The following is a 25,856-nucleotide window of genomic DNA, read 5'->3' as shown; positions in this document are numbered from 1 at the left end:
GCGTCTCCTCCATCTACAACAGGTAGAGGGGCCTGCATCCGAGTACGCTCTGAGCTTTCGCACGGTGGCGGCGTCTTCCGGCTGGAATGAGCGTGCTCTGTGCACATCCTTCAGGAGAGGCTTACGGGAGGACATCAAGACGGAACTCGCATGTCGAAATGACGAGATGGACCTTGAGACCCTCATCGCCACGTCCAACCATCTTGATGACATGTTGAGAGACAGACGGTGTTCCCAACACCTCCCAGAGCCTCGACGCTCACCCCATCTGAGCTATGGAAGCCGCCCTGCCTCAGAGTCCTCACCCATGGAGGTGGGCAGCAGCCCCTACACCACCACGGACCACAGATCTCCTGGCTGCTCCAAATCTAGGCGATATGACTCCCGTAGCTGCTCCGTGAGTGTTACGTCATCTCCTATCACAAAACCATTGTTTTTAGTTCCCATAACGGTGACTGGTTATTCCTTCTCTTCCATTTCCACTGCAATGATAGATTCCGGATCAGCGGGGAACCTTATAGATAGGGAGCTGGTCTCTGAATGGGGGTTGCCCACCGTGCCACTGCCTTCTCCGCTGCACGTCACCTCGCTGGACAATAAACCACTTGGATCAGGCACCATTACGCACTCTGCCCATCACCATTCCCACACTACCGGAGCACCACGAGGAGCTGTCATTCCACATCGTCACGTCACCCCTTCACCGGATTGTCTTGGGATTGCCCTGGCTCAGACTACACAACCCCACCATCAATTGGATCACCAAGAGGATCACAGCCTGGTCCACCTCATGCCGGAAGACCTGCCTGCCGGTGGTTTGTTGTTCCACGTCAGTGGAGAGTTCGGAGTCCGCGCTCCAGCCCAACATTCCACGTGAGTATGCAGATATCTCCGATGTCTTCTCTTCATCAAAGGCTACAGGTCTCCCTCCACACAGGCCCTGGGACTGTGCCATTGACCTGCTGGAGGGACAACACAGAGTCGCATTTACTCCCTTTCCATGGCGGAGACTGAGGCCATGGATAAGTATGTGGTGGAGACCCTGAAACAGGGGTTCATCAGACAATCTACCTCTCCTGCCTCCGCCAGCTTCTTCTTCGTGGCCAAAAAAGACGGAGGATTGAGGCCGTGCATTGACTACAGGGGGCTGAACGCAGTCACCACCAAGTACCGGTACCCCCTCCCTCTGGTTCCGTCGGCCATCGAGCAGCTACGAGGGCCCGGTACTTTACCAAGTTGGACATGAGGAGTGCCTACAACCTGATCCGAATCCGGGAAGGAGACGAGTGGAGACTGCATTCAGCTCTACCTCAGGCCACTATGAATACTGGGTCATGCCCTACGGCCTCACCAACGCACCTTCTGTGTTCCAGTCCTTCGTCGATGACGTGTTCCGAGACATGCTGAGTAGACAGGTGGTGGTGTACATTGACAATATCCTGATCTACTCGGCCTACAGAGCTTCCTGTGCTTCGCCAATTTCTACCAGTGTTTCATCAGGTCCTTCAGCTCCATAGCCGCCCCACTCACCTCTCTCCTTAAGGGTGGGCCTCAGAAGCTGGCCTGGAACCCTGAGGCTGATGCTGCCTTCAAGAGGCTGAAGGAGAGGTTCACCACAGCGCCCATCCTAAAACACCCAGATCCATCTTGTCCTTTCATCCTGGAGGTGGACACATTGGAGGAGGGCATGGGTGCGGTCCTCTCCCAGCAGCATGGTAAGCCAGAGAAAATGTATCCCTGTGCCTTTTTCTCTAAAAAAGCTTACCCCCGCAGAGAGGAACTATAAAGTTGAAGACAGGGAGCTGTTGGCGGTGGTCCTCGCTCTGGAGGAATGGAGACACTGGCTGGAGGGCACAGTCCATCCATTTCGGATTCTTACTGACCACCAGAATTTGGAGCACATACGGGCAGCGAAACGGATGAACTCTCATCAAGGCAGGTGGGCCCAATTTCTTACTCGCTTTCAATTCATTCTGTCCTACTGCCCAGGATCCGAGAATGTGAAAGCCGACGCACTCTCCAGGATGCACCATACCGGAGAGAGGAAGGATCTGGGGGGTCCTATCCTGCCCCCATCTCTCATCGTTGCACCTGTCATTTGGGATGTGGACGAAGACATCCGCCTGGCGGCTCAGGAGGACCCAGCGCCTGCCAACGCCCTTTCGGGGCGCGTGTATGTACCCACCAGTGTCCGTGACCGCCTGTTGATCTGGGCGCACATCACCCTTATGGCAGGGCACTCCGGTATTACGCGCACCCTGCATTCTCTAGCACAAAAATACTGGTGGCCCACCTTGGTTTCTCGCTATGTCAACTCCTGTTCCGTATGTGCCCAAACAAAGACACCTCAGAATGCCCTGGCAGGCAAACTAGTTCCTCTACCAGTGCCTCATCGACCTTGGTCACACCTGTCCATAGACTTTGTCACCGACCTCCCACGTTCTGACGGCTTCACCATAGATCGGCTTCACCGTAGATCGGTTCTCAAAATCATGCCATTTTTTTCCACTAACTGGTCATCCTTCTGCTCTCCAGGTCGCTGAGGTCCTATGGACTTCCGGAGGACATCATCTCGGACCGTGGCCCCCAATTCACCTCCCGAGTGTGGAAAGCTTTCCTGGAAAAGATCGAGGTCACGGCCAGGAGCTGGAGCTGGAGGTTTTCTTCGTTGCCACTGTCAGGACCGGCAGGGTGAGTGGGCAAGGTTTCTTCCCTGGGCAGAATATGCCCAGAACTCCCTCTTTCACTCCTCCACGGGGCTCACTCCCTTCCAATGCGTCCTGGGGTACAAGCCGGCCCTGGCCCCTTGGACACCCAGCCAGACCGATGCACCCGCTGTCGACTAGTGGTTCCGCAGAGCCGGACAGGTCTGGGACGCTGCCCATATCTGTCTCCAGAGTGCCATTCGTCGACAGAAGGACCAAGCTGACCGCCACCGCAGTGAGGCTCCCGTATTCCAGCCTGGTGATCGCGTCTGGCTGTCCACTTGAAACCTCCCTCTCCGCCTGCCCTGCAAGAAACTGAGCCCCCAGTTTGTGGGGCCGTTTAAGGTCCTCCTGCGGATTAATGAGGTGTCGTACCGGCTGCTCCTTCCCCCTCACTACCGTGTCTCACCTACTTTTCATGTGTCTCTCCTCAGGCCGGTGGTTCCTGGTCCTCGGGCGGATGCCGTCCACCGGGGTACACCCCCTCCGCCCCTGAACATTGATGGGAGTCCGACGTATGCTGTGAGGGATCTGCTGGACTCCAGGTTTCGTGGGGGATGGCTCCGTTACCTGGTGGACTGGGAGGGGTATGGCCCTGAGGAGAGGAGCTGGGTTCCGGCTAGGGACATTCTGGACTCCAACGTAATTCGTTCAATTATATGTAAGGTCCCTCAGTTGAGCAGTGAATTTCAAGCACAGATTCATGCAAAAAGACCAGGGAGGTTTTCCAATGGTTCACAAAGGGCACCTATTAGTTGATGGGTAAAAAAAAGAAGACATTGAATATCCCTTTGAGCATGGTGCAGTTATTAATTACACTTTGTATTGTGTAACAATACACCCAGTCACTACAAAAATACAGACGCCCTTCCTGACTCAGTTGCCGGAGAGGAAGGAAACCGCTCAGGGATTTCACCATGATGAGGCCAATGGTGATTTTAAAACAGAGTTGAATGGCTGTGATAGGCGATAACTGAGGATGGATCAACAGCATCGTAGTTACTACACAAAACTAAGATAAATGACTGAGTGAAAAGAAGGAAGCCTGTACAGAATAAAAATATGCCAAAACAGGCATCCTGTTTGCAATAAGGCAGTAAAGTAATATTGCTCAATAAATTGCAAAAAAATGAACTTTTTGTCCTGAATACAAAGCGTTGTGTTTGGGGCAAATCCAACACAACACATCACTATGAGTACTACTCTTCATATTTTCAAGCATGGTGGTGGCTGCATCATGTTATGGGTATTCTTGTCATCGGCAAGGACTAGGGGAGTCTTTTAGGATAAAAAACTCAGACAAATGACCGACAAATCTATGGATATAGCAGCCTATAGCCTAATTTCGTCTGTCAAACAGGAAGAATAGTGTTGGGTTCTATTTTTCTCATAATTGGATCTGTATGTGATGAATAACTTAGAAGGAATGCATTAATGATAAGCATAGGTTTGAACTATACTGATATAAATTGTTTCACATAACAGGCTGTGATTCATGTGAGGAACGTTAGGGGCTAGGATTAGATAAGACTTGTATTTCTCACAGATACGAACACTGCTTCTTTGTGATCTGTGAACCGTCCTTGAATGTAGTACAGTGGAATGGTGTCTATTGGGTGCTGACTCCACAGGTTGTTATGATAAACTTATGCCTGGCAACAGTGTGCAACAAATGGAGCGCTGAGGGGTTGGGACCAACCCGTGCGCCAACGGATTGGCTGAGTAAAGTCTAAACCACACTCAGTCCTTTACTCTGATTGGCCAACAGAAGAGGTGGGAACTCTCTGTCAGAGTATTTGAGAAAGAACCTGTAAACAATGGTTTAGTTCTCTGTCTGCCCTGCGAGGTATTTCAGTGGACCCGTATATACGAACCTTCATACTTATCATACATACATTTTGCATATAATAAATTAAGCTTGGATTGAAGATCTCTTGATTCTTATTCCAATACCAGATTTGAATTACGCAATTTCTAACAATAGGAAGAAATAGGCTTCAACACAAAGCCCTCTTGTTGTTAGTAAAGTCTAATTAAAATGAAGACGGTTTAAATGAATTATGCCTCCTGGAATTTGCCTACTTTCAGCACCATGAGCTGTCCATTTCCGATTGATTGTGCTGCGGCTGCTGCTTCAAGTTTCAGCATCACAATGTAAATTACTTGAATCTGGCTTATTGTGAGGTCAATGACGCTGATAAATACATCACGGCAAGAACATTGTTTTTGATAAAAATCTATTATAGTAGTAGCAAGCTATCAAAGTTGACCTCCGGAACTTCTTCTCATCTTCGCCAACTGCTCACAGATACAGTGTGGGTAGGTTGTGTTGGTAGGCTAGTCTTTATAATTCGATTATTATGGATAAGAGCTGTCATCAAGGCAAAGGGTGGCTATTTGAAGAATCTCAAATATAAAATATATTTTGATTTGTTTAACACCTTTTTGGTTACTACATAATTCCAAATCTGTTATTTAATAGTTTTGATGTCTTCACTATTATTCTACAATATAGAAAATAGTAAAAATAAAGAAAACCCCTTGAATGAGTAGGTGTTCTAAAACTTTTGACCGGTAGTGTATATACAGTACCAGTCAAAAGTTTGGACACACAAACCCTTGAATGAGTAGGTGTGTCCAAACTTTTGACTGGTACTGTATATACACTAATGGTCAAAAGTTTTAGAACACCTACTCATTCAAGGGGTTTTATATTTTATATTTGCGATTCTTCAAAGTAGCCACCCTTTGCCTTGATGACAGCTTTGCACACTTGGCATTCTCTCAACCAGCTTCATGAGGAATGCTTTTCCAACAGTCTTGAAGGAGTTCCCTCATATGCTGGGCACTTGTTGGCTGCTTTTTCCTTCACTCTGCAGTCCAACTCATCCCAAACCATCTCAATTGGGTTGAGGTCGGGTGATTGTGGAGGCCAGGTCATTTGATGCAGCACTCCATCACTCTCCTTCTTGGTCAAATAGCCCTTACACAGCCTGGAGGTGTGTTTTGGGTCATTGTCCTGTTGAAAAACAAATGATAGTCCCACTAATTGCAAACCAGATGGGATGGCGTATCGCTGCAGAATGCTGTGGTAGCCATGCTGGTCAAGTGTGCCTTGAATTCTAAATAAATCACCAACAGTGTCACCAGCAAAGTACCCCCACACCATCACACATCCTCCTCTATGCTTCACGGTGGGAATCACACATGCAGAGATCATCCATTCACCTACTCCGCGTCTCACAAAGACACAGCGGTTGGAACCAAATATCTCAAATTTCGACTCATCAGACCAAAGGACAGATTTCCACTGGTCTAATGTCCATTGCTCGTGTTTCTTGGTCCAAGCAAGTCTCTTATTATTATTGGTGTCCTTTAATAGTGATTTCTTTGCAGCAATTTGACCATGAAGGCCTGATTCACATAGTCTCCTCTGAACGGTTGATGTTGAGATGTGTCTGTTACTTGAACTCTGTGAAGTATTTATTTGGGCTGCAATCTGGGGTACAGTTAACTCTAATGAACTTATCCTCTGCAGCAGAGGTAACTCTGGGTCTTCCTTTCCTTTCGCGGTCCTCATGAGAGCCAGTTTCATAATAGCGCTTGATGATTTTTGCAACTGCACTTGAAGAAACTTTCATAGTTCTTGAAATGTTCCGTATTGACTCACCTTTGTGTCTTAAAGTAATGATAGACTGTCGTTTCTGTTTGCTTATTTGAGCTGTTCTTGCCATAATATGGATACCACCCCTACCTTGTCACAACACAACTGATTGGCTCAAACGCATTAAGAAGGAAATCAATTTGACAAATTAACTTTTAACAAGGCACACCTGTTAATTGAAATCCAGGTGACTATCTCATGAAGCTGGTTGAGAGAATGCCAAGAGTGTGCAAAGCTGTCATCAAGGCAAAGGGTGGCTACTTTGAAGAATCTCAAATATAACATATATTTTGATTTGTTTAACACTTTTTTGGTTACTACATGATTCCATATGTGTTATTTTATAGTTTTGATGAGTATGTGTGTCCAAACTTTTGACTGGTACTGTATATATATATTTTTTAACCACATTTTTTCCTCTCCTCCATAGATTATATTTCTGTGTGCTGCTGCTACACCTTGCTGGCACCTTTCTATGTGTGCTCATTTGCTACAACCCCTTGCTTGTTTTAGCACATTATTAAGAGTCCATGTTACCACAGAAACGGACCCAACCCCATGAATGCCAGTGTCCGTTTTCAGTCAACTGTTCTTTCAACAACAACAAAAAACGGTTTACATGTTTATGAAGGTTATTTCATTTTCATGACCGTCTTCATCCATACCGTTGGTTACACGGTTATATGGTAATTGTGCCAGCCATAATACAGAACTTTTTGTACTGGACATGTATACCCTTACAAAAATGTACCATGGTAGTATAATGAAAGACTACCATGGTACTATCATGTTTTTTTGGTCACTACCATGGCAGGAAATTACCATGGTACTGGTAGAAATACCATTGTATTTTCCTGCCATCGTAGACCAAAACACATGAACCAAGGTAGTACAATGAAAAAAATACCATGTTTTTGTACTAGCAGCATGTAGTGAAACATGAAAGCATGGTAGTTGTTTACAATGTATTATGATGGTCTGTGTCCCACCGTTTTTTCGGGAAAAGTCACCAAAACATTGTAATTTATGGTACTGACATAATGCAACATTGACTACTCGCTCTGCAATGGCAAAGCGTAGGCCTAGTACCCCTTTAGCTCATAGTGAAAAACCACAACACACATGGTCTAGTAGTGTAGTGTACCCTCTTAAACATTGGGACCTGGATAGAGTATGGTGAGAAGAATGAAGGGAGTCTGAAACCTTGAAGATTTAAAATAGTTTATCTGGTGCTTCTCTCTTCAATACAGTTTAAAGTTGGCTCTCACTCATTCAACTGACTTGGCTACTCTTATATAATTCTAAATAGCCAACATAAAATAAAACAAAAATTGTAAAAAGGTATTAATTATCATCTTATCGCATAGATACATTTTCATTATGTAATTCTCAACCTGTACCTAAAAACAGCAAGTTACAACGTTTCCCTTTGTTTACACTGTGTGAACGTTCGTTGGTCCTATCGCCATGACGACAGGCTAGCTTGACTGGAGCTAAATTTAGCCGGCGTTAGCTTCTATGCTAACGGACTTTTATAAATGAATTAAACTATCAAAACATAATCAAGAAATAACAACAATTATATCATCACACTCCGTTTAACTTGGTGTTTCATATCCTATGCTTTATAACTCGCTCACCATGATGATAACGTTTAAAATATTTCGTTTATCTGGTGCTTCTCTCTTCAGTTTTTGGTTGGTTTGGCTCTCTCATTCAACTGACTCACTGACAAGGCAGGCTAGCGTGAGAGCCAACGTAGAGAGCGCTTGAAGCAACCACTAGATCGAGCGCAACACCTCTTGACTATAAATAGTGTAAATGATTACAAAATGCCAAAGATTAGGCTACCATATATCTCACATTCTCCCACATTTCAGGTCTGCAACACAGGGAACCCAAACATGAGCAAAAAACGATACTATACAGAAAATATGACCCGTTTTTCACAGTAACTATTTCCCTTTTTCTTTAATGCTACAGACAAACTAGGACCAACAATAGTAGCCTGCATCTGACTTTATCAGAAAGTTGCCCATACTGGTATATAAATTCATCAATATAATACCAATCAACCTCTTTTGACCTTGGGGGATTTATTTATTTAATGCATTATACTGCCATTGTACTGTACCCACGGGGGGCCAGTATGAAAAATGTATGCACTCACTAACTGTAAATCGCTCTGGATTAGAGCGTCTGCTAAATTACTAAAATGTAAATGTAAAATGTACTGCCATTGTACCCACTTCTGACACCAATGTAATGAAACAGGCAGGGAGCAGGTCTCGAACTCTCAACCTTCTAGGCCGAAGTCCAGCTCGCCATCGACCGTGCCCCAAAACCATGCTCCCGTCTTAGAGTCGATAGTGCTTATAAACGCAAGGTCGTTACAGTACTATGGTAACGCACAATTAATAAATGCATAATTCATAAAATGATAATTTTTGGTACCATTTATCATAATTGTACGTTACCATGGTAGAATGCATAATGCAGGTTAAAACCATGATATTTCCATGATCCACATCTATATCATGGTAAAAATGATGCAATACCATAGTATTATTTAAGTGCATGGCAGTAACATCATACTTCAATGCTAAAACCATGGAACATTTCCATGATTCAAACTATCCCATGGTATAAGGGAAAGTACCATAGTGGTACCATGGCATGAATGAAATTACCATAGTAGTACCATGGTCAATTTTTGTAAGGGTAGGAACAATGACTCAAGGTCTTGAATAAGGTGTTTGCTGAAACTGCTCCCACTGTTTTCTGAAAAACAGCCATCTGTAGTACATGGCACCTTACTGCCATCTAGTGAGTGAGTGACTGCATTAAATCTTGTACAGCTTCAAAGCCCATGCCTGAATGATTGCGCCTAGAAATGGTTTCCAAACATTGTAGAGGAATAGGTGGTTCTACATTTGATTTACGGGTGTCTGCATGAGGACGGACCTTTTTAGCCTATGTTTATGTTGGTAAAAAATATTCCTGGGCAGGAGGGGATTTGAATTGTATTCATACAAGCTGCAAATCCCAATAAAATGTATTTAAAGGTTAACAGGCACTCCCCTTCTTTTTCAGCATTATGTTCAGAGAAGTACATTATTGTGGTTTTCGGAATTATCACTGGCACGGTGGTTTACAATGTCAATTTAGAGGTTCTCAGGACAGCATGTAGCTTAGCCATTCCGCTAGGCATTATTTGATTCATAAGTAAATTTACTAGATTTAATCAGGACACCAAAGTTTGGTTTGTTCCCCCAAGAATGTACTTGGCTCTATTTTTCCTATTTCGCGTGCGTCAGAGTTTGCGTCGCCCCTTCACATCCGAGTTACCCTTGAGCGCATGCGTATATTTCTCCGAAGTCGACGTCATCTTTTAGAACATACGTGGCCTTTACATAGAGCAGTCACAAAAATAGGTATTCAGAAGAGAACTCCGGTAAGTCAACTAGAATTACCTATTATCTATTTTTGTGTTGTTAATAGTGTTCTTTAGAAGTTGCATCAAGACATGCATTGTAAGAACAATGTAGCTAACTTTCATTGGCTGAGTTGCAGTATCGGCTACATTTTAACACGATTGTAACTATTTCAATGTCTTCACGAAATGTTAGACATTGTGACAAACCAGTGTGTTGAAGTATTAAGGCTACCCAAGCCTGAAGTTTATGGTACTGGAGGGTTACACTGGTGTATAGGCTACCGAGCTACAGCAAAATGACACTAACCTTATACTGTATTAGATGTATATATGCTGCTGAGTAGACCTACACATTAATTTATAAATTGTATTTATTGTTCACCCATTAGGATCAAAACCTTTCAAACATGGACCAAGTAATGCAATTTGTGGAGCCCAGCCGGCAGTTTGTGAAGGACTCTATAAGGCTTGTGAAGAGGTGTACCAAGCCAGACAGAAAAGGTCATCTATTTTATATCATAGTTATTTATCCTTATTACGAATGGCCCCCTTATGGCTGGCTGTTTGGCTGTTGTAAATGGTCAACGTTTTCTTAGACAAAACACGGTACCCTTATACAGTAAATATAATGAAATGTAGTTGCCTTTAAGGAATTCTCACAAGCCTCCCTCCCTAGCATGATGTCATTATAGGTGCATAGAACTGACTGGGCATATATTTCTTTGCTGAATACCAACTATCCATCACTTAGTTCATGTATTTTCAGGTAGAGATACCTCATGAAGCAACTGCACTCTATCCCTCTCGTTCGCGCATTCTTCTCCTCTCGTGTCTCTCTCTCCATGTCTTCCCCACACAAACCTAACATAGCAGGCAAAGAAACACAGACCGGACAAGTAGGCAAGCAATGGATTATCGTCATTGTAGTTAATTACCACGTTTTCTTCACAAAACTATGTAGAATATTGGCCTGTTGAACTACAACTCACTACTACATACATCACATCTAGCCAGGGCTGTGTGATCTCTAGAGAAACTGCTCAATGTGCGCATTAAGCACACAGAAATAAAATGAACAAAATGGAATTCAAATAATGTTACTGATGTCGGTCAATTAGCTTAAAAAAATACAATAAAAAATAACCAACATTTTGGTTAATCGCTTTGCACTAACAGAAGGTAGCATACAACATTGTTTTACAATAACAATATTGTACATGTATTGATCAATGATTTGTTAGCCTCTGGTTGACCTAACTTTGTAAGGTGGCAGCCAACTGAATTTGGTCATGTAAAATCTGATTAAACTTTGTTCTTTTTAATTTCAGAATTCTCAAAGATTGCAATGGCCACAGCGATAGGTTTTGCTATCATGGGCTTCATTGGTTTCTTTGTCAAACTCATCCACATCCCCATCAACAACATCATTGTGTAAGTATTAATCAATAGTAGCCTAGTATTACTGTAAATCAGTCTAATCAACTATACTTTTGTGGTTGCATGGGGCTGGACATTTTCCACATGCAATTATTCTTCAGAAGAACTCTATAAAATAAAAACAACGCACACACCATATAAAACAACTAAATCTTGCTGAAAATAATTAGGTCATTTTTTAATCCTTTGAAAACGAAGCATTTTGTCTTTATTGCCCTATCACACAGATAGTGATAACATGGACCAGCAGGCTATTTGATGCTCTATATTATAAAACAAAAGTGTACAAATTATTTTAAAAACCTTTGAATCTGGCCTTATTGCCATTATCTCAATAAAAGTTAGAAATAACACATGAAGATATAGCAATCCGGTAGCCTTATTCCACAGGAAGTATGCTTTGAATTCATTTTTCACAGTCATTAGCAGGGCCGGGACAATACTAGTATCGCAATATTTTTTCCATGGCAAAAATGAAAACACGAAGCAGACCGGCTGTATGTAAAATATTGTGTGCTATAGCTTGGGAAATAAATAAATATTACTCTGGATGACAACATAATTATGTTTGTTTCCAAAAATAGGGATGTTTTCCTAAAGAAGTTTCTTTGCCACAATACTAACGAGTATCTCCCGAGTGGCGCAGTGGTCTGTGCCACTAGAGATCCTGGTTCGAATCCAGGCTCTGTCGTAGCCGGCCGTGACCGGGAGACCAATGGGGCGGCGCACAATTGGCCCAGCGTCGTCTAGGGTAGGGGAGGGAATGGCCGGCAGGGATGTAGCTCAGTTGTTAGAGCATGGCGTTTGCAACGCCAGGGATGTGGGTTTGATTCCCACGGGGGTATGAAAAATTTTAAAAATAATGTAAGTCGCTCTGGATAAGAGCGTCTGCTAAATGACGTAAATGTAAATGTAAATGAGTATCGTGATACTGGTATCGTCCCGGCCCTAATTATTTTCAAAGCTATAGAAGTCCTAGTTATTATGTCCGTCTTTTTTCTCATACTTCCTTCTAACAAGTCCTGCTTACCTTGTGAGCATCATAGAGGGAAACAGAAGGCGTGTGTTCCTGAGACTCTTAGCTTTCAGGAATGGGGTGATAATAGATCCTATAGTCCAAACCATTCTAACGCTAAAGCAAAATTCATAGGAAGAAAAAAATATCAACAATCCACATTAGCGCTAGAAACTACACTAATAGCGCTAGTAGTATTTGTCATTTTGGCAATAAACATCCGATTTTTGCGGGGATTTTCCCCCATAAAAAAAATATTATAATGTTCTAGAACTGATCAAGGGTCCAGTGTAAATTGATAAAAGGGCACGATCTGGACCGGGCCGGCAGTTGAATAGCCCTTCTGTAAATCAATGACTGCACAATGATGATAGATGGCAGTGTTCCTTAATGGCGATTGCTTTTTCATATTTAAAAACATTCTTATCTCTTTATATTAATGAATTGCAATCTTGTCTTGCAGTGGTGGTTGAATATCTCCCCGGACTGACTGACTAGCTGCAACAGGAAATGAGATCAAAGTGCCGAAGTGTTTATTTTTCTTTTCTTTCTATATTATAATTATCTTCAGTTCATATTTGTTTGCTCTGTAAATAAATTTGGCTTAATAAGATTTCAAATCTCTGGTATTCATTTCCTCTAAATAACTGAAAATATGAACTCTGATCAAGAGTGTTGAAATTCAGTGTATTGTTTTGATGAACACATTATGAACGCATCTGGTGGGCCAACGCATCGAACTTGGCCTTCGCATTGTCTTAATCGGCTTAATCTACCAACCAATCATCTCCTACAACACCTTCCCCCTAACCCTCCCCTGTACGTGTCTTGTGCACCTCTGTTTACGGAGTTATACCTTGCAGTCGTGTGATTCGCTAAAATGAAACGAAAAATACTTTACTCAGTAAGGTCACTCCCATAGAATTCTATGTTCACTGTCACTAAGGCCAACTTTGAATCAATGATGTCCCAGGCTTATATGCGCTGTGTGCAATAGCCTGGGGACAAGGTTATATTTCCTCTAAGGAAGGACTAATGCTGTCTTCCATTACTGATATGATGACATTACACCCTGAATGGACTGATTAAATCAAGTTCATTATCTTCTGTTTTTCATTTAATTCTAACATCAATCTCTGTTATGTACATACAGTGGGGAGAACAAGTATTTGATACACTGCCGATTTTGCAGGTTTTCCTACTTACAAAGCATGTAGAGGTCTGTAATTTTTATCATAGGTACACTTCAACTGAGAGAGACAGAATCTAAAACAAAAATCCAGAAAATCACATTGTATGATCTTTAAGTAATTAATTTGCATTTTATTGCATGACATAAGTATTTGATCACCTACCAACCAGTAAGAATTCCGGCTCTCACAGACCTGTTAGTTTTTCTTTAAGAAGCCCTCCTGTTCTCCACTCATTACCTGTATTAACTGCATCTGTTTGAACTCGTTACCTGTATAAAATACACCTGTCCACACACTCAATCAAACAGACTCCAACCTCTCCACAATGGCCAAGACCAGAGAGCTGTGTAAGGACATCAGGGATAAAATTGTAGACTTGCACAAGGCTGGAATGGGCTACAGGACAATAGGCAAGCAGCTTGGTGAGAAGGCAACAACTGTTGGCGCAATTATTAGAAAATGGAAGAAGTTCAAGATGACGGTCAATCACCCTCGGTCTGGGGCTCCATGCAAGATCTCACCTCGTGGGGCATCAATGATCATGAGGAAGGTGAGGGATCAGCCCAGAACTACACGGCAGGACCTGGTCAATGACCTGAAGAGAGCTGGGACCACAGTCTCAAAGAAAACCATTAGTAACACACTACGCAGTCATGGATTAAAATCCTGCAGCGCATGCAAGGTCCCCCTGCTCAAGCCAGGGCATGTCCAGGCCCGTCTGAAGTTTGCCGATGATCCAGAGGAGGAATGGGAGAAGGTCATGTGGTCTGATGAGACAAAAATAGAGCTTTTTGGTCTAAACTCCACTCGCCGTGTTTGGAGGAAGAAGAAGGATGAGTACAACCCCAAGAACACCATCCCAACCATGAAGCATGGAGGTGGAAACATCATTCTTTGGGGATGCTTTTCTGTAAAGGGGACAGGACGACTGCACGGTATTGAGGGGAGGATGGATGGGGCCATGTATCGCGTGATCTTGGCCAACAACCTCCTTCCCTCAGTAAGAGCATTGAAGATGGGTCGTGGCTTGGTCTTCCAGCATGACAACGACCCGAAACACACAGCCAGGGCAACTAAGGAGTGGCTCCGTAAGAAGGATCTCAAGGTCCTGGAGTGGCCTAGCCAGTCTCCAGACCTGAACCCAATAGAAAATCTTTGGAGTGAGCTGAAAGTCTGTATTGCCCAGCGACAGCCCCGAAACCTGAAGGATCTGGAGAAGGTCTGTATGGAGGAGTGGGACAAAATCCCTGCTGCAGTGTGTGCAAACCTGGTCAAGACCTACAGGAAACGTATGATCTCTGTAATTGCAAACAAAGGTTTCTCTACCAAATATTAAGTTCTGCTTTTCTGATGTATCAAATACTTATGTCATGCAATAAAATGCAAATGAATTACTTAAAAATCATACAATGTGATTTTCTGGATTTTTGTTTTAGATTCCGTCTCTCACAGTTGAAGTGTACCTATGATAAAAATTACAGACCTCTACATGCTTTGTAAGTAGGAAAACCTGCAAAATCGGCAGTGTATCAAATACTTGTTCTCCCCACTGTATAAGAGCTATTCAGGCAGTTCTTTTTGCACAACTTCACATCATAGTCAGATAAGATAAGCTTGCAGAGCTGCTGCTCCACAACTTTTTTTCTATTGACTATGTTCACTTGTGTAGTCCTTGTTCCCTTCTTATAAGGCTAGCAGCAAACATGACCCCTGTACACTGCAAAATCTTGAGAATCAGAGAGTATCTCTAGGGAATTCTAATTATGTGAGCCTGTGTGTTCCATATTATATGGCTTGAATTTTCCTCCCCTCTTACTAACCTTTTACTGCTGTAAATATTGCAACACACACGAGGAAAACAAGTAGAGCTGAAGGAAATGAATTTGAAACACTGTGGAAAGGTTCAAAGCCCGAGTGAGTGAATGTTCTATTCAGGCTTATGGATTTTAGGGCCAGAAGGGATTACATTTTGAAGAGGTGAGTAAAATCGTAAGCTTCATGTAATAAAAATCATATCCAAGTACTGTATGAATCATTGATGCTGAGGTTGCTGCAACATTGCGCTACTGTGAGGTTTGTTTCAGAGCAATGGTGTGGAAAAGACCAATAAGATATTATATTCCCAGAAAATAAAATACCATTGACCTATTCTTCTATTGAGAATAGGTCATACAAGCTGAGAGGTACAGGGAAGAGATGATCACACACTTCACAAAGATGAACATTCACAACATTCACAGTAGGTGTACTTCACATATGGTGTAAGTTTTCCCCAGTGAGACAGATAGGAAAATAAAAGTGCTGGATGTAGGTCTTACCTTTGAACACAAAAGAGCTTGTTTATGTTTGCAGCATATAACTAAGTCATATAAGTAGGCCTATATAATTAGGCCAAGTCAAGTTTAATTAATGATCTGATGAGGTAAAAATAAAGTCAGAAGATTGAGTATGGCTATTGTAGTTTTCTTTCAAGTGTGTCCATCCACTGTTTGACTAAATTACACATATTACTCATATGGATAATGGATGAAAACCTCCTGAGGCAAAAACAAATTAAACATTCAAATTAGAATTCTCCTTCACGTTAGTGATTAGTCTGTGGCTCTGGATGAATATTTTAAGTAGTATGGGGCGAGACTGTTATTCCTAACACTTTTCAACATTCCACCTTTTTGTAGGCAGACTGCTGTAGCCCTCAGACCAGAGGCGTCATGCCCCTGTGCCCCCTCAGATTTGTCTTGTTTTATACGTATATACACCGTGGCCACTTTATTAGGTACACCCATCTAGTCCCTTTGCCTCCAGAACATCCTGAATTCTTCGGGGCATGGAAATGTTGCTCACTTGGTATCAAGGGAACTAACATGTGCCAGGAAAGCATTCCCCACACCATTACACTACTGCCACCAGCCTGTACCGTTGACACCAGGCAGGATGGGGCCATGTATTCCTGCTGCTTGCTCCAAATCCTGACTGCCATCAGCACGACGCAACAGGAACCGAGATTCGTTGGACCAGGCAATGTTTTTCCACTCCTCAATTGTCCAGTGATCGCGTGCCCACTGGAGCCGCTTCTTCTTGTTTTTAGCTGATAGGAGTAGAACCCGGTGTGGTCGTCTGCTGCAATAGCCCATCCGTGACAAGGACCAACGAGTTGTGCGTTCCGAGATGCCGTTCTGCACACCACTGTTGTACTGTGCCCTTATTTGCCTGTTTGTGGCCCGCCTGTTAGCTTACAAGATTCTTGCTATTATCCTTAGAAAATGTCAGGCTATCAATCAAGTTAGAGTAGCTAGCTTGTCTAACTACTTTAGCTGGCATGCCTGCTGGCAAGGTTTGTAGACTCTAGAACAGCAAGCAATAACTAAATGTACTAAATAAGACTTACATTCCTTTAAATCTTTTACCCAGATTTGAGCAGAGATGTAGAAAAGTATATATATATATATTTTTTTAAGAACCTCTAGTCAGGAGCATACAGATGGCTCACGAGGTATGCTTAGGTGTTATTCATGTGGTAGACTATACATGTTTAGTTATATAGTTGCAGTAGGCTATGTTCAGAATTATTCAGTGAAATAACACACACACACACACACATATATATATATATATATATATATATATCGAGCGCCCTTTCAGGTGGCAGGTGCTCAAAATGACACCACCACCCAAAATGGCACTTTGGAGACTGGAAGGGCAAAGGGGCATGTGCTCTGCACAGGTAGAGCCCTATGATTCAGAGATAGCTGTGTTGTTATGGAAAGGAATCGCGCGTGACGGTAAAGGGGTATAGAAAGAACCGCCTGTAATTTCATGTCACCGAAGCGTGTCCCCTTGTGTATGTTTGGTGGACCATACCATCATCACAGAAATATAGGGGAACAGCAAGGCAATTTCTAATTCAGCACCTGGCAGCGATTCTTCTGTATGGCCTGTCATAATTAGGAAGCTAGTATCCGACAATGCAGTTAGAGGTAATGGGGCAGTGCGGTCAAAAAACATGTTTCGTGAGGATATTCTTTGAAAAAGAGGACCGTTTTTGTAAAGCGTTCAGTTTTGCTGGGTGACACACGAGAGGTAGCAAATATTGCGCACCAGCGTGTGAGCGAGCCGCTTGGTAGCAGCCACTTTCTATATAGCTAATAAAGCCTTATCTGGATAGCTGTCTTCAGCTTGCTTCTGCCTGTAGAGGCGGGTTACGAAACATCGATAGGCAACGGAAAACACAACTTGCCACAATTTGCTTTGTTTCAAGCTTTAATTAAAGATGCTTCCTGGACCGGAGCTAACGTTACTGCTCTGGATCTTCAGTCGCATCAGCAGCCTCAGCGCAGCATCTTCAGCAACCCGTAAGTAGGCTATTAACACACACTGTAGCCTATATGGCATGCGCTTAGCTACGTTGCTTTGTGCTCTTCTTGTTCAGGACCAGGGCATTGCAGACTAAGTGTTATGCGTCAAAGTGTTTACCACTTCGGCATCAGACCTGCTTAAAACACATGGCAGTAGAATAATTACCGGTGTTTTCAGTAACAGAGAAACGTATGTTATTGTATTTATTAAGGGGGGTGAGGCTATTCAGTTTATAAGCTACCTATGACCTGCCTCCTTGTTTCGCTCATAGCCTAGATCCTAGATGATGCTGAATGGCAGGCTACAGTAGGCTGTAGGCTACGTTTGGTCGGTGTCAAAATTATTTCTCCTTGATAGATGTTTCTGAAGTTTTGTTTCTGTACAGTGCGGTTCGTATTACAACGCACTGCAAGATTGTTTCTTTTTTTAAATGAAGCCAAATTTGAGTCTCCAAAAAGTTTAATTAAAAATGCAATTATAACAGGCTAGATTAGGACACCTACTGTGTTCTTATATGATTGATGAGTGTAAATGAATAAGCTTGAATGCACAAAAACATCAATAGGCTATGATTGATATGATCATCATACATGTTTTAGGAAGTAGTCTACCATTGTTTTCATGCTTTACTCTTTATGCTACCCTGTCAAACACAGGACTGAAACAGATATAGTGATGGCTGGAAGAGAGTACTGGTCCCATGTGACAGGCACTTTAGATGCCCCTGTTAAACATTAAGACCTATTGACCTACAAGCAAAGTAATTATTTAATATATACACTACCGGTCATTCAAGGGTTTTTCTTTATTTTTACTATTTTCTACGTTGTAGAATAATAGTGAAGACATCAAAATTATGAAATAACACATATGAAATCATGTAGTAACCAAAAAAAAGTGTTAAACAAATCAAAATATATTTTATATTTGAGATTCTTCAAATAGCCACTCTTTGCCTTGATGTGCAAAGCTGTCATCAAAGCAAAGGGTGGCTAATTGAAGAATCTCAAATATAAACTATATTTTGATTTGTTTAACACTTTTTTGGTTACTACATGATTCCATATGTGTTATTTAATAGTTTTGATGTCTTCACTATTATTCTACAATGTAGGAAATAGTGAAAAATAAAGAAAAACCCTTGAATGAGTAGGTGTACTAAAACTTTTGACCGGTAGTGTATATATATATATACAGTGCCTTGCAAAAGTATTCATCCCCCTTGGCGTTTTTCCTATTTTGTTACATTACAACCTGTAATTTAAATAGATTTTTATTTGGATTTCATGTAATGGACATACACAAATAGTCCAAATTGGTGAAGTGAAATAAAAAAAATAACTTGTTTAAAAAAATTCTAAAAAATAAATAACGGGAAAGTGGTGCGTGCATATGTATTCACCCCCTTTGCTATGAAGCCCCTAAAAAAGATCTGGTGCAACCAATTACCTTCAGAAGTCACATAATTAGTTAAATAAAGTCCACCTGTGTGCAATCTAAGTGTCACATGATCTGTCACATGATCTCAGTATATATACACTGTCCTGAAAGGCCCCAGAGTCTGCAACACCACTAAGCAAGGGGCACCACCAAGCAAACGGCACCATGAAGACCAAGGAGCTCTCCAAACAGGTCAGGGACAAAGTTGTGGAGAAGTACAGATCAGGGTTGGGTGATAAAAAAATATCAGAAACTTTGAACATCCCACAGAGCACCATTAAATTCATTATAAAAAAATTGAAAGAATATGGCACCACAACAAACCTGCCAAGAGAGGGCCACCCACCAAAACTCACGGACCAGGCAAGGAGGGCATTCATCAGAGAGGCAACAGAGAGACCAAAGATAACCCTGAAGGAGCTGCAAAGCTCCACAGCAGAGATTGGAGTATCTGTCCATAGGACCACTTTAAGCCGTACACTCCACAGAGCTGGGCTTTACGGAAGAGTGGCCAGAAAAAAGCCATTGCTTAAAGAAAAAAATAAGCAAACACATTTGGTGTTCGCCAAAAGGCATGTGGGAGACTCCCCAAACATATGGAAGAAGGTACTCTGGTCAGATGAGACTAAAATTGAGCTTTTTGGCCATCAAGGAAAATGCTATGTCTGGCGCAAACCCAACACCTCTCATCACCCCGAGAACACCATCCCCACAGTGAAGCATGGTGGTGGCAGCATCATGCTGTGGGGATGTTTTTCATCGGCAGGGACTGGGAAACTGGTCAGAATTGAAGGAATGATTGATGGCGCTAAATACAGGGAAATTCTTGAGGGAAACCTGTTTCAGTCTTCCAGAGATTTGAGACAGGGACGGAGGTTCACCTTCCAGCAGGACAATGACCCTAAGCATACTGCTAAAGCAACACTCAAGTGGTTTAAGAGAAACATTTAAATGTCTTGGAATGGCCTAGTCAAAGCCCAGACCTCAATCCAATTGAGAATCTGTGGTATGACTTAAAGATTGCTGTACACCAGCGGAACCCATCCAACTTGAAGGAGCTGGAGCAGTGTTGCCTTGAAGAATGGGCAAAAATCCCAGTGGCTAGATGTGCCAAGCTTATAGAGACATACCTCAAGATACTTGCAGCTGTAATTGCTGCAAAAGGTGGCGCTACAAAGTATTGACTTTGGGGGGGGGGGTGGGTGAATAGTTATGCACGCTCAAGTTTTCTGTTTTTTTGTCTTATTTCTTGTTTGTTTCACAAGAAAAAATATTCTGTGTCTTCAAATGATACAAATCCATTTTAATTCCAGGTTGTAAGGCAACAAAATAGGAAAAAGGGTGGTGAATACTTTCGCAAGCCACTGTGTATATATATATATATATATATATATATATATATATATTGTGTGTGTAAGTATCATTCACGTGTACATGTACGCGTGCAACAGAGACATTGCGATGCCCTGAAATGCCGTGAGATGAGTCCCAGGGCAGCAGTAAATAAACAACCAACTGAAATAAAACAAAAAAATTGATAATTCACCCATTATCAGGACTGTTTGGAATTACATTTGGCTATTCGACTATTTTTAACAGACAATACATAGTGGCAAACTATCTGATAATTGTAAGTGACTAATGGAACATTTAGAAAAACATTGACTATGCCCAGACTCAGTGAGCACAGCCTGACCAATGACCATTGTGACTGGCCTTCACAGGCAGACCTGACTGCAAGCTGTGCTCACTGAGGAAGAGAGACGTACTAACACACTCATACTAACACTGTGGGGAAACTATTCCATATGAGGTTCGAAGAGTGAGAGATACAGGGGGAGAGAGAGGCAGAAGGAGAGTTTGTGCTTTTGTGTCGGAGGTGTTTGTATCTAACATATCTACTGAACACATTATTGAATTGCTTTCCTCCAGCCTGCACAGACCTTTCACTACTTGTATGAGTGGAGAGGCAGAGATTTAGATTCAGGTTTAATGGGGGTTTGATTTCAGCTTTCTGAATGTCTCAGATCAGATTAAGCTGTAAACCTCCTGGTTACCTTATCTACATATTTATACTGAGTGTGTTAGACTAGATCAATGAAAGCCAAATGGTGAACTTCTATGGAAATATTACTGGATTTCTATTGTAGCTGTTTTCCTGACCGATTTTCAAGTTATGGAAGTGACTTACCTGGTTAAATAAAGGTTAGTAAGTTAACATGGTACAACCAGATTAGTGCTTTTGATAATGCCTTGTGTCAATGACAAGGGAAGCCAGGGGCCCATCAGCCTTGACTTCTGTTGATGTCTCTGTGTTGACCTTTGGGATCTATAGTTACCTCTGGGACATAAAGACAGACTCATTGTGGTCAGGTGGCCTCGTGCCACATTTGTGTCTCAAGGATTTTATACAGAAAGATTCCCTTTAAAAAAGTGTAAAAGTTATTGATCAATATAACGGGCGATATATAGTATAAAGATTTTAAAGATCACGTGTGAAATTAAAGCTTACAATGAATCACGTAATTCATGAGACTCAATAGACTTTCCCTGGCTAAAGGATTTAGATAAATCAAACTCTGAGTAATACAATTTGGCCCACTAAAAGGAAATACATTTGAAAAATGAACCCAGTCAACCCTCACTAAAGTAGCTCAGAGACCTGCATGGAGAAGCCATAGGGAATAGACCAAAAACAAATCAGGTCTCTCTGTAGTTCACCAAACTAACTATAAAAACAGACTCATCATGCACATTTGGAGCATAATGCACTGTAATATACACATTTGGCACAATAGAAAGATAACTATTACTGTGTGTGAAAGAGAGACTACTCCTTACAAATGCTGTATGGATTTTTAACTGTGCTCTGGTGACTCTAAAGAACAACATGTTTCCAATAATATTGAACTGAAGCCGTTGCCTGGGTCATGTAAGTAGGGAAATAATGATTGCGTTTCCAGATAATAATCTTGCTGCATATCCCCCTGTTTGAGAATGAACCTCTAGATTGGTGTTTTTTTGTTAGGTAAATGAGAAAGCTCATTAAGATTCTGGACACCTGCCATCCTGACTTGTCAAACCATGTGCGCCCTTACCGTGACCCTCCCCCTATTCTACAGGCTCCTCCTTTTGTCCACTTCTGATGGACACCTCCAGAACAAAGACCTGCCCAAAATCAGACCCCAAAATATAAAAACACAACCAACCACACCATATCACTGATAAAATGTTGGGCTGTTTTTTTGCCACGGTCACTGGTGTTGCACATATGGTGACAGCTTGGCCTCTATACATGCGTATCTGAAGAGATGACGCATTTATCCCATTGTTGTTTGCAGTTGAATTGGGATGTGAGGCGAAAATAGTAGGAAACACACTCCCAGTCACAATGTCTTGCCATGGCTGATTGCCGGTCATAACTCTCTGCGCGTGATTGTGAGGGGAATCATTGGGGTTTCTGAGTCCCAGAAAGAGCGGATTAAAAAGGAAACACTTGTGCACTCGCTTTCAGGCAGCAGACCTCCCCCGTGGATCACTAGCTTTTGTGAGCGTCGCAGGCAGATGTTGTGTTCAGTCTGATTGGGTCGAACAAAGAGACTGAGCTGAGGAGGGAGCCATTCAAAGTCTAGCTCAGTCATTACCACTTGAATGGGGCTGTGGGTTTGAGAGGCATAATTGACAGCGTTCACAACAAAAGTAATCACCTGTATTGACTCACAACATTTGGAGTGTCAGTCAGTCCGACTCTCAAGATTACTCCTAACACTGGAATCGGAGATTAAAATAATGTAGCTTTCTAACAACGTCATCATTTTAGGAGGTTACATTTTTGTTTACCACAAATTCTTCAGGGGCTTAACTTAAAGCCTTCTCCTCCTGTGAATGGAGTAATCCAAAAACATCGCCTTATATGAAATCCATTATTAAATATAGCATACACGATACATGCACAATGATGTAGTCCCATATTGTATTTTGAGCTTCGTTCTGTATTAAACATGATCCTATTCTATGTGGGGATAGTTGAGTGTGTTTGAGTTTGGCCCCATTGCCTCTAAATTAAGGAGGTCCGTTTGGGACTAACCCTGTCTCTGACACAGATCTTCAGCCACAAAACTCTGTTAAAAGCATCTGCTCTGGTTTACTGTTAAAGAACCTGTCTCATTAATTAATCCTTGTCCCCTTTTTATTGCACATTTAAACCAAATGTTTTTCATACATGTAGCAGCAGTATGGTGGTATAATGTATAATTGTTAAATGATGCATACAGATAATTATACGAGAAGATGGCGTTAAGAGTTCACATCTAGGATGGGATGGGCAAAACATTTGTCTTTTTAAACAAACCATTTTCATTGAGCTTGCAAGACATATCCCTGAGGAGACTTGACTGTACTGTAACTCTCAGATGCAATAACAAGCATTCTGTGATTTAAGATACTTAATACAGTCGTGGTCAAAAGTTTTGAGAATGACACAAATATAAATTTTCACAAAGTCTGCTGCCTCAGTTTTTATGATGGCAATTTGCATATACTCCAGAATATTATGAAGAGTGATCAGATCAATTGCAATTAATTGCAAAGTCTCTCTTTGCCATGAAAATGAACTTAATCCCCCAAAAACATTTCCACTGCATTTCAGCCCTGCCACATAAGGACTAGCTGATATCATGTCAGTGATTCTCTTGTTAACACAGGTGAGAGTGTTGACGAGGACAAGGCTGGAGATCACTCTGTCATGCTGATTGAGTTAGAATAACAGACTGGAAGCTTTAAAAGGAGGGTGGTGCTTGAAATCATTGTTCTTCCTCTGTTAACCATGGTTACCTGCAAGGAAACACGTGCCGTCATCATTGCTTTGCACAAAAAGGGCTTCACAGGCAAGGATATTGCTGCTAATAAGATTGCACTTAAATCAACCATTTATCGGATCATCAAGAACTTCAAGGAGAGATGTTCAATTGTTGTGAAGAAGGCTTCAGGGCACCCAAGAAAGTCCAGCAAGCGCCAGGACCATCTCCTAAAGTTGATTCAGTTGCGGAATCGGGGCACCACCAGTGCAGAGCTTGCTCAGGAATGGCAGCAGACAGGTGTGAGTGCATCTACACACACAGTGAGGCGAAGACTTTTGGAGGATGGCCTGGTGTCAAGAAGGGCAGCGAGGAAGCCACTTCTCTCCAGGAAAAACATCAGGGACAGACTGATATTCTGCAAAAGGTACAGGGATTGGACTGCTGAGGACTGGGGTGAAGTCACTTTCTCTGAAGAATCCCCTTTCCGATTGTTTGGGGCATCTGGAAAACACCTTGTCCGGAGAAGACAAGGTGAGCGCTACCATCAGTCCTGTGTCATGCCAACAGTAAAGCATCCTGAGACCATTCATGTGTGGGGTTGCTTCTCAGCCAAGGGAGTGGGCTCACACAATTTTGCCTAAGAACACAGCCATGAATAAAGAATGGTACCAACACATCCTCCGAGAGCAACTTCTCCCAACCATCCAAGAACAGTTTGGTGACATACAATGCCTTTTCCAGCATGATGGAGCACCTTGCCATAAGGCAAAAGTGATAACTAAGTGGCTCGGGGAACAAAACATCAACATTTTGGGTCCATGGCCAGGAAACTCCCCAGACCTTAATCCCATTGAGAACTTGTGGTCAATCTTCAAGACAAAAACCCACACATTTTGACAAACTCTATGCATTGATTATGCATGAATGGGCTGCCATCAGTCAGGATGTGGCCCAGAAGTTAATTGACAGCATGCCAGGGCGGATTGCAGAGGTCTTGAAAAAGAAGGGTCAACACTGCAAATATTGACTCTTTGCATAAACTTAATGTAATTGTCAAAAAAAGCCTTTGACACTTATGGAATGCTTGTAATTATACTTCAGTATACCGTAGTAACATCTGACAAAAATATCTAAAAACACTGAAGTAGCAAACTTTGTGAAGACCAATACTTGTGTCATTCTCAAAACTTTTGACCACGACAGTACATAAAAAGATGACTACTTAGTGTGAACCTTGTCATATTCCTCTATTCAAATTAGCTTTTTGATTAACCTTTCCTCGTATTCATTCAGACTCATATTCACTGATATCATATCTCCCCCGGCATTACGTTCGAGGAGGAGTTCATATTAGGTTTAGACCCACCCACCCAATTTATGTCTGCGATTATAACATAATTATTTCCCTGGTTATTCCAGTTCTTGGATGGCATCTATTATTGATCAATGTCACATCTTTCTCTGGCAGAATAGCATATGTAATGACCTGTGATTTGGATGAAGAGTTTCCCTCATCAACTTATCGTAAGGATGCCACACCAAAGACTGTAGGCAGGGATAAATAACTAAATAGCAGCAGTTAACAAATACAGATGTAACAAATGCATTACCACAACAACAACAAAAAAGTCCTGTGTCTGAATTGGCAATGATCAAGTGCTGTTTGTGCATCTAGCAATGTGGTGGTAAGAGCCAGCTTCTCGAGAGTTATTTAAACACTCAAAAAGCCTCAAATATCCATTTGCTATGAAGGACAGGAGGAGGTGGAGAGAGCGTGTTTAATTTTATGCTTGGCTGCTCTCTCCGCAAAT

General features: G+C 42.2%; 2 protein-coding genes across 2 annotated transcripts in view; both read left to right on the top strand.

The window, feature by feature from the left end:
* The first annotated feature begins 9,712 nt into the window (after positions 1-9,712).
* On the top strand, positions 9,713-12,870 carry LOC121580960 (protein transport protein Sec61 subunit gamma). The gene is made up of 4 exons (XM_041896197.2): positions 9,713-9,823; positions 10,195-10,306; positions 11,134-11,236; positions 12,721-12,870. Exons 1-4 carry the CDS (start codon positions 9,728-9,730, stop codon positions 12,728-12,730), a joined length of 321 nt encoding a protein of 106 aa, XP_041752131.1. The 5' UTR covers positions 9,713-9,727; the 3' UTR covers positions 12,731-12,870.
* Positions 12,871-17,384: 4,514 nt separating this feature from the next.
* The window catches only part of LOC121580961 (contactin-associated protein-like 2), a 67,801-nt gene continuing 59,329 nt past the window's right edge, over positions 17,385-25,856 (top strand). Inside the window, exon 1 of the mRNA XM_045224809.1 lies at positions 17,385-17,802. Coding sequence (XP_045080744.1) covers positions 17,721-17,802 — 82 coding nt within the window. The 5' untranslated portion in view covers positions 17,385-17,720. The remainder of the gene's footprint in view (positions 17,803-25,856) is intronic.

Source organism: Coregonus clupeaformis, chromosome 14, assembly GCF_020615455.1.
Source record: "Coregonus clupeaformis isolate EN_2021a chromosome 14, ASM2061545v1, whole genome shotgun sequence".
NCBI classification, from domain to species: domain Eukaryota; kingdom Metazoa; phylum Chordata; class Actinopteri; order Salmoniformes; family Salmonidae; genus Coregonus; species Coregonus clupeaformis.
This window is presented reverse-complemented; position numbering and strand designations above follow the sequence as displayed.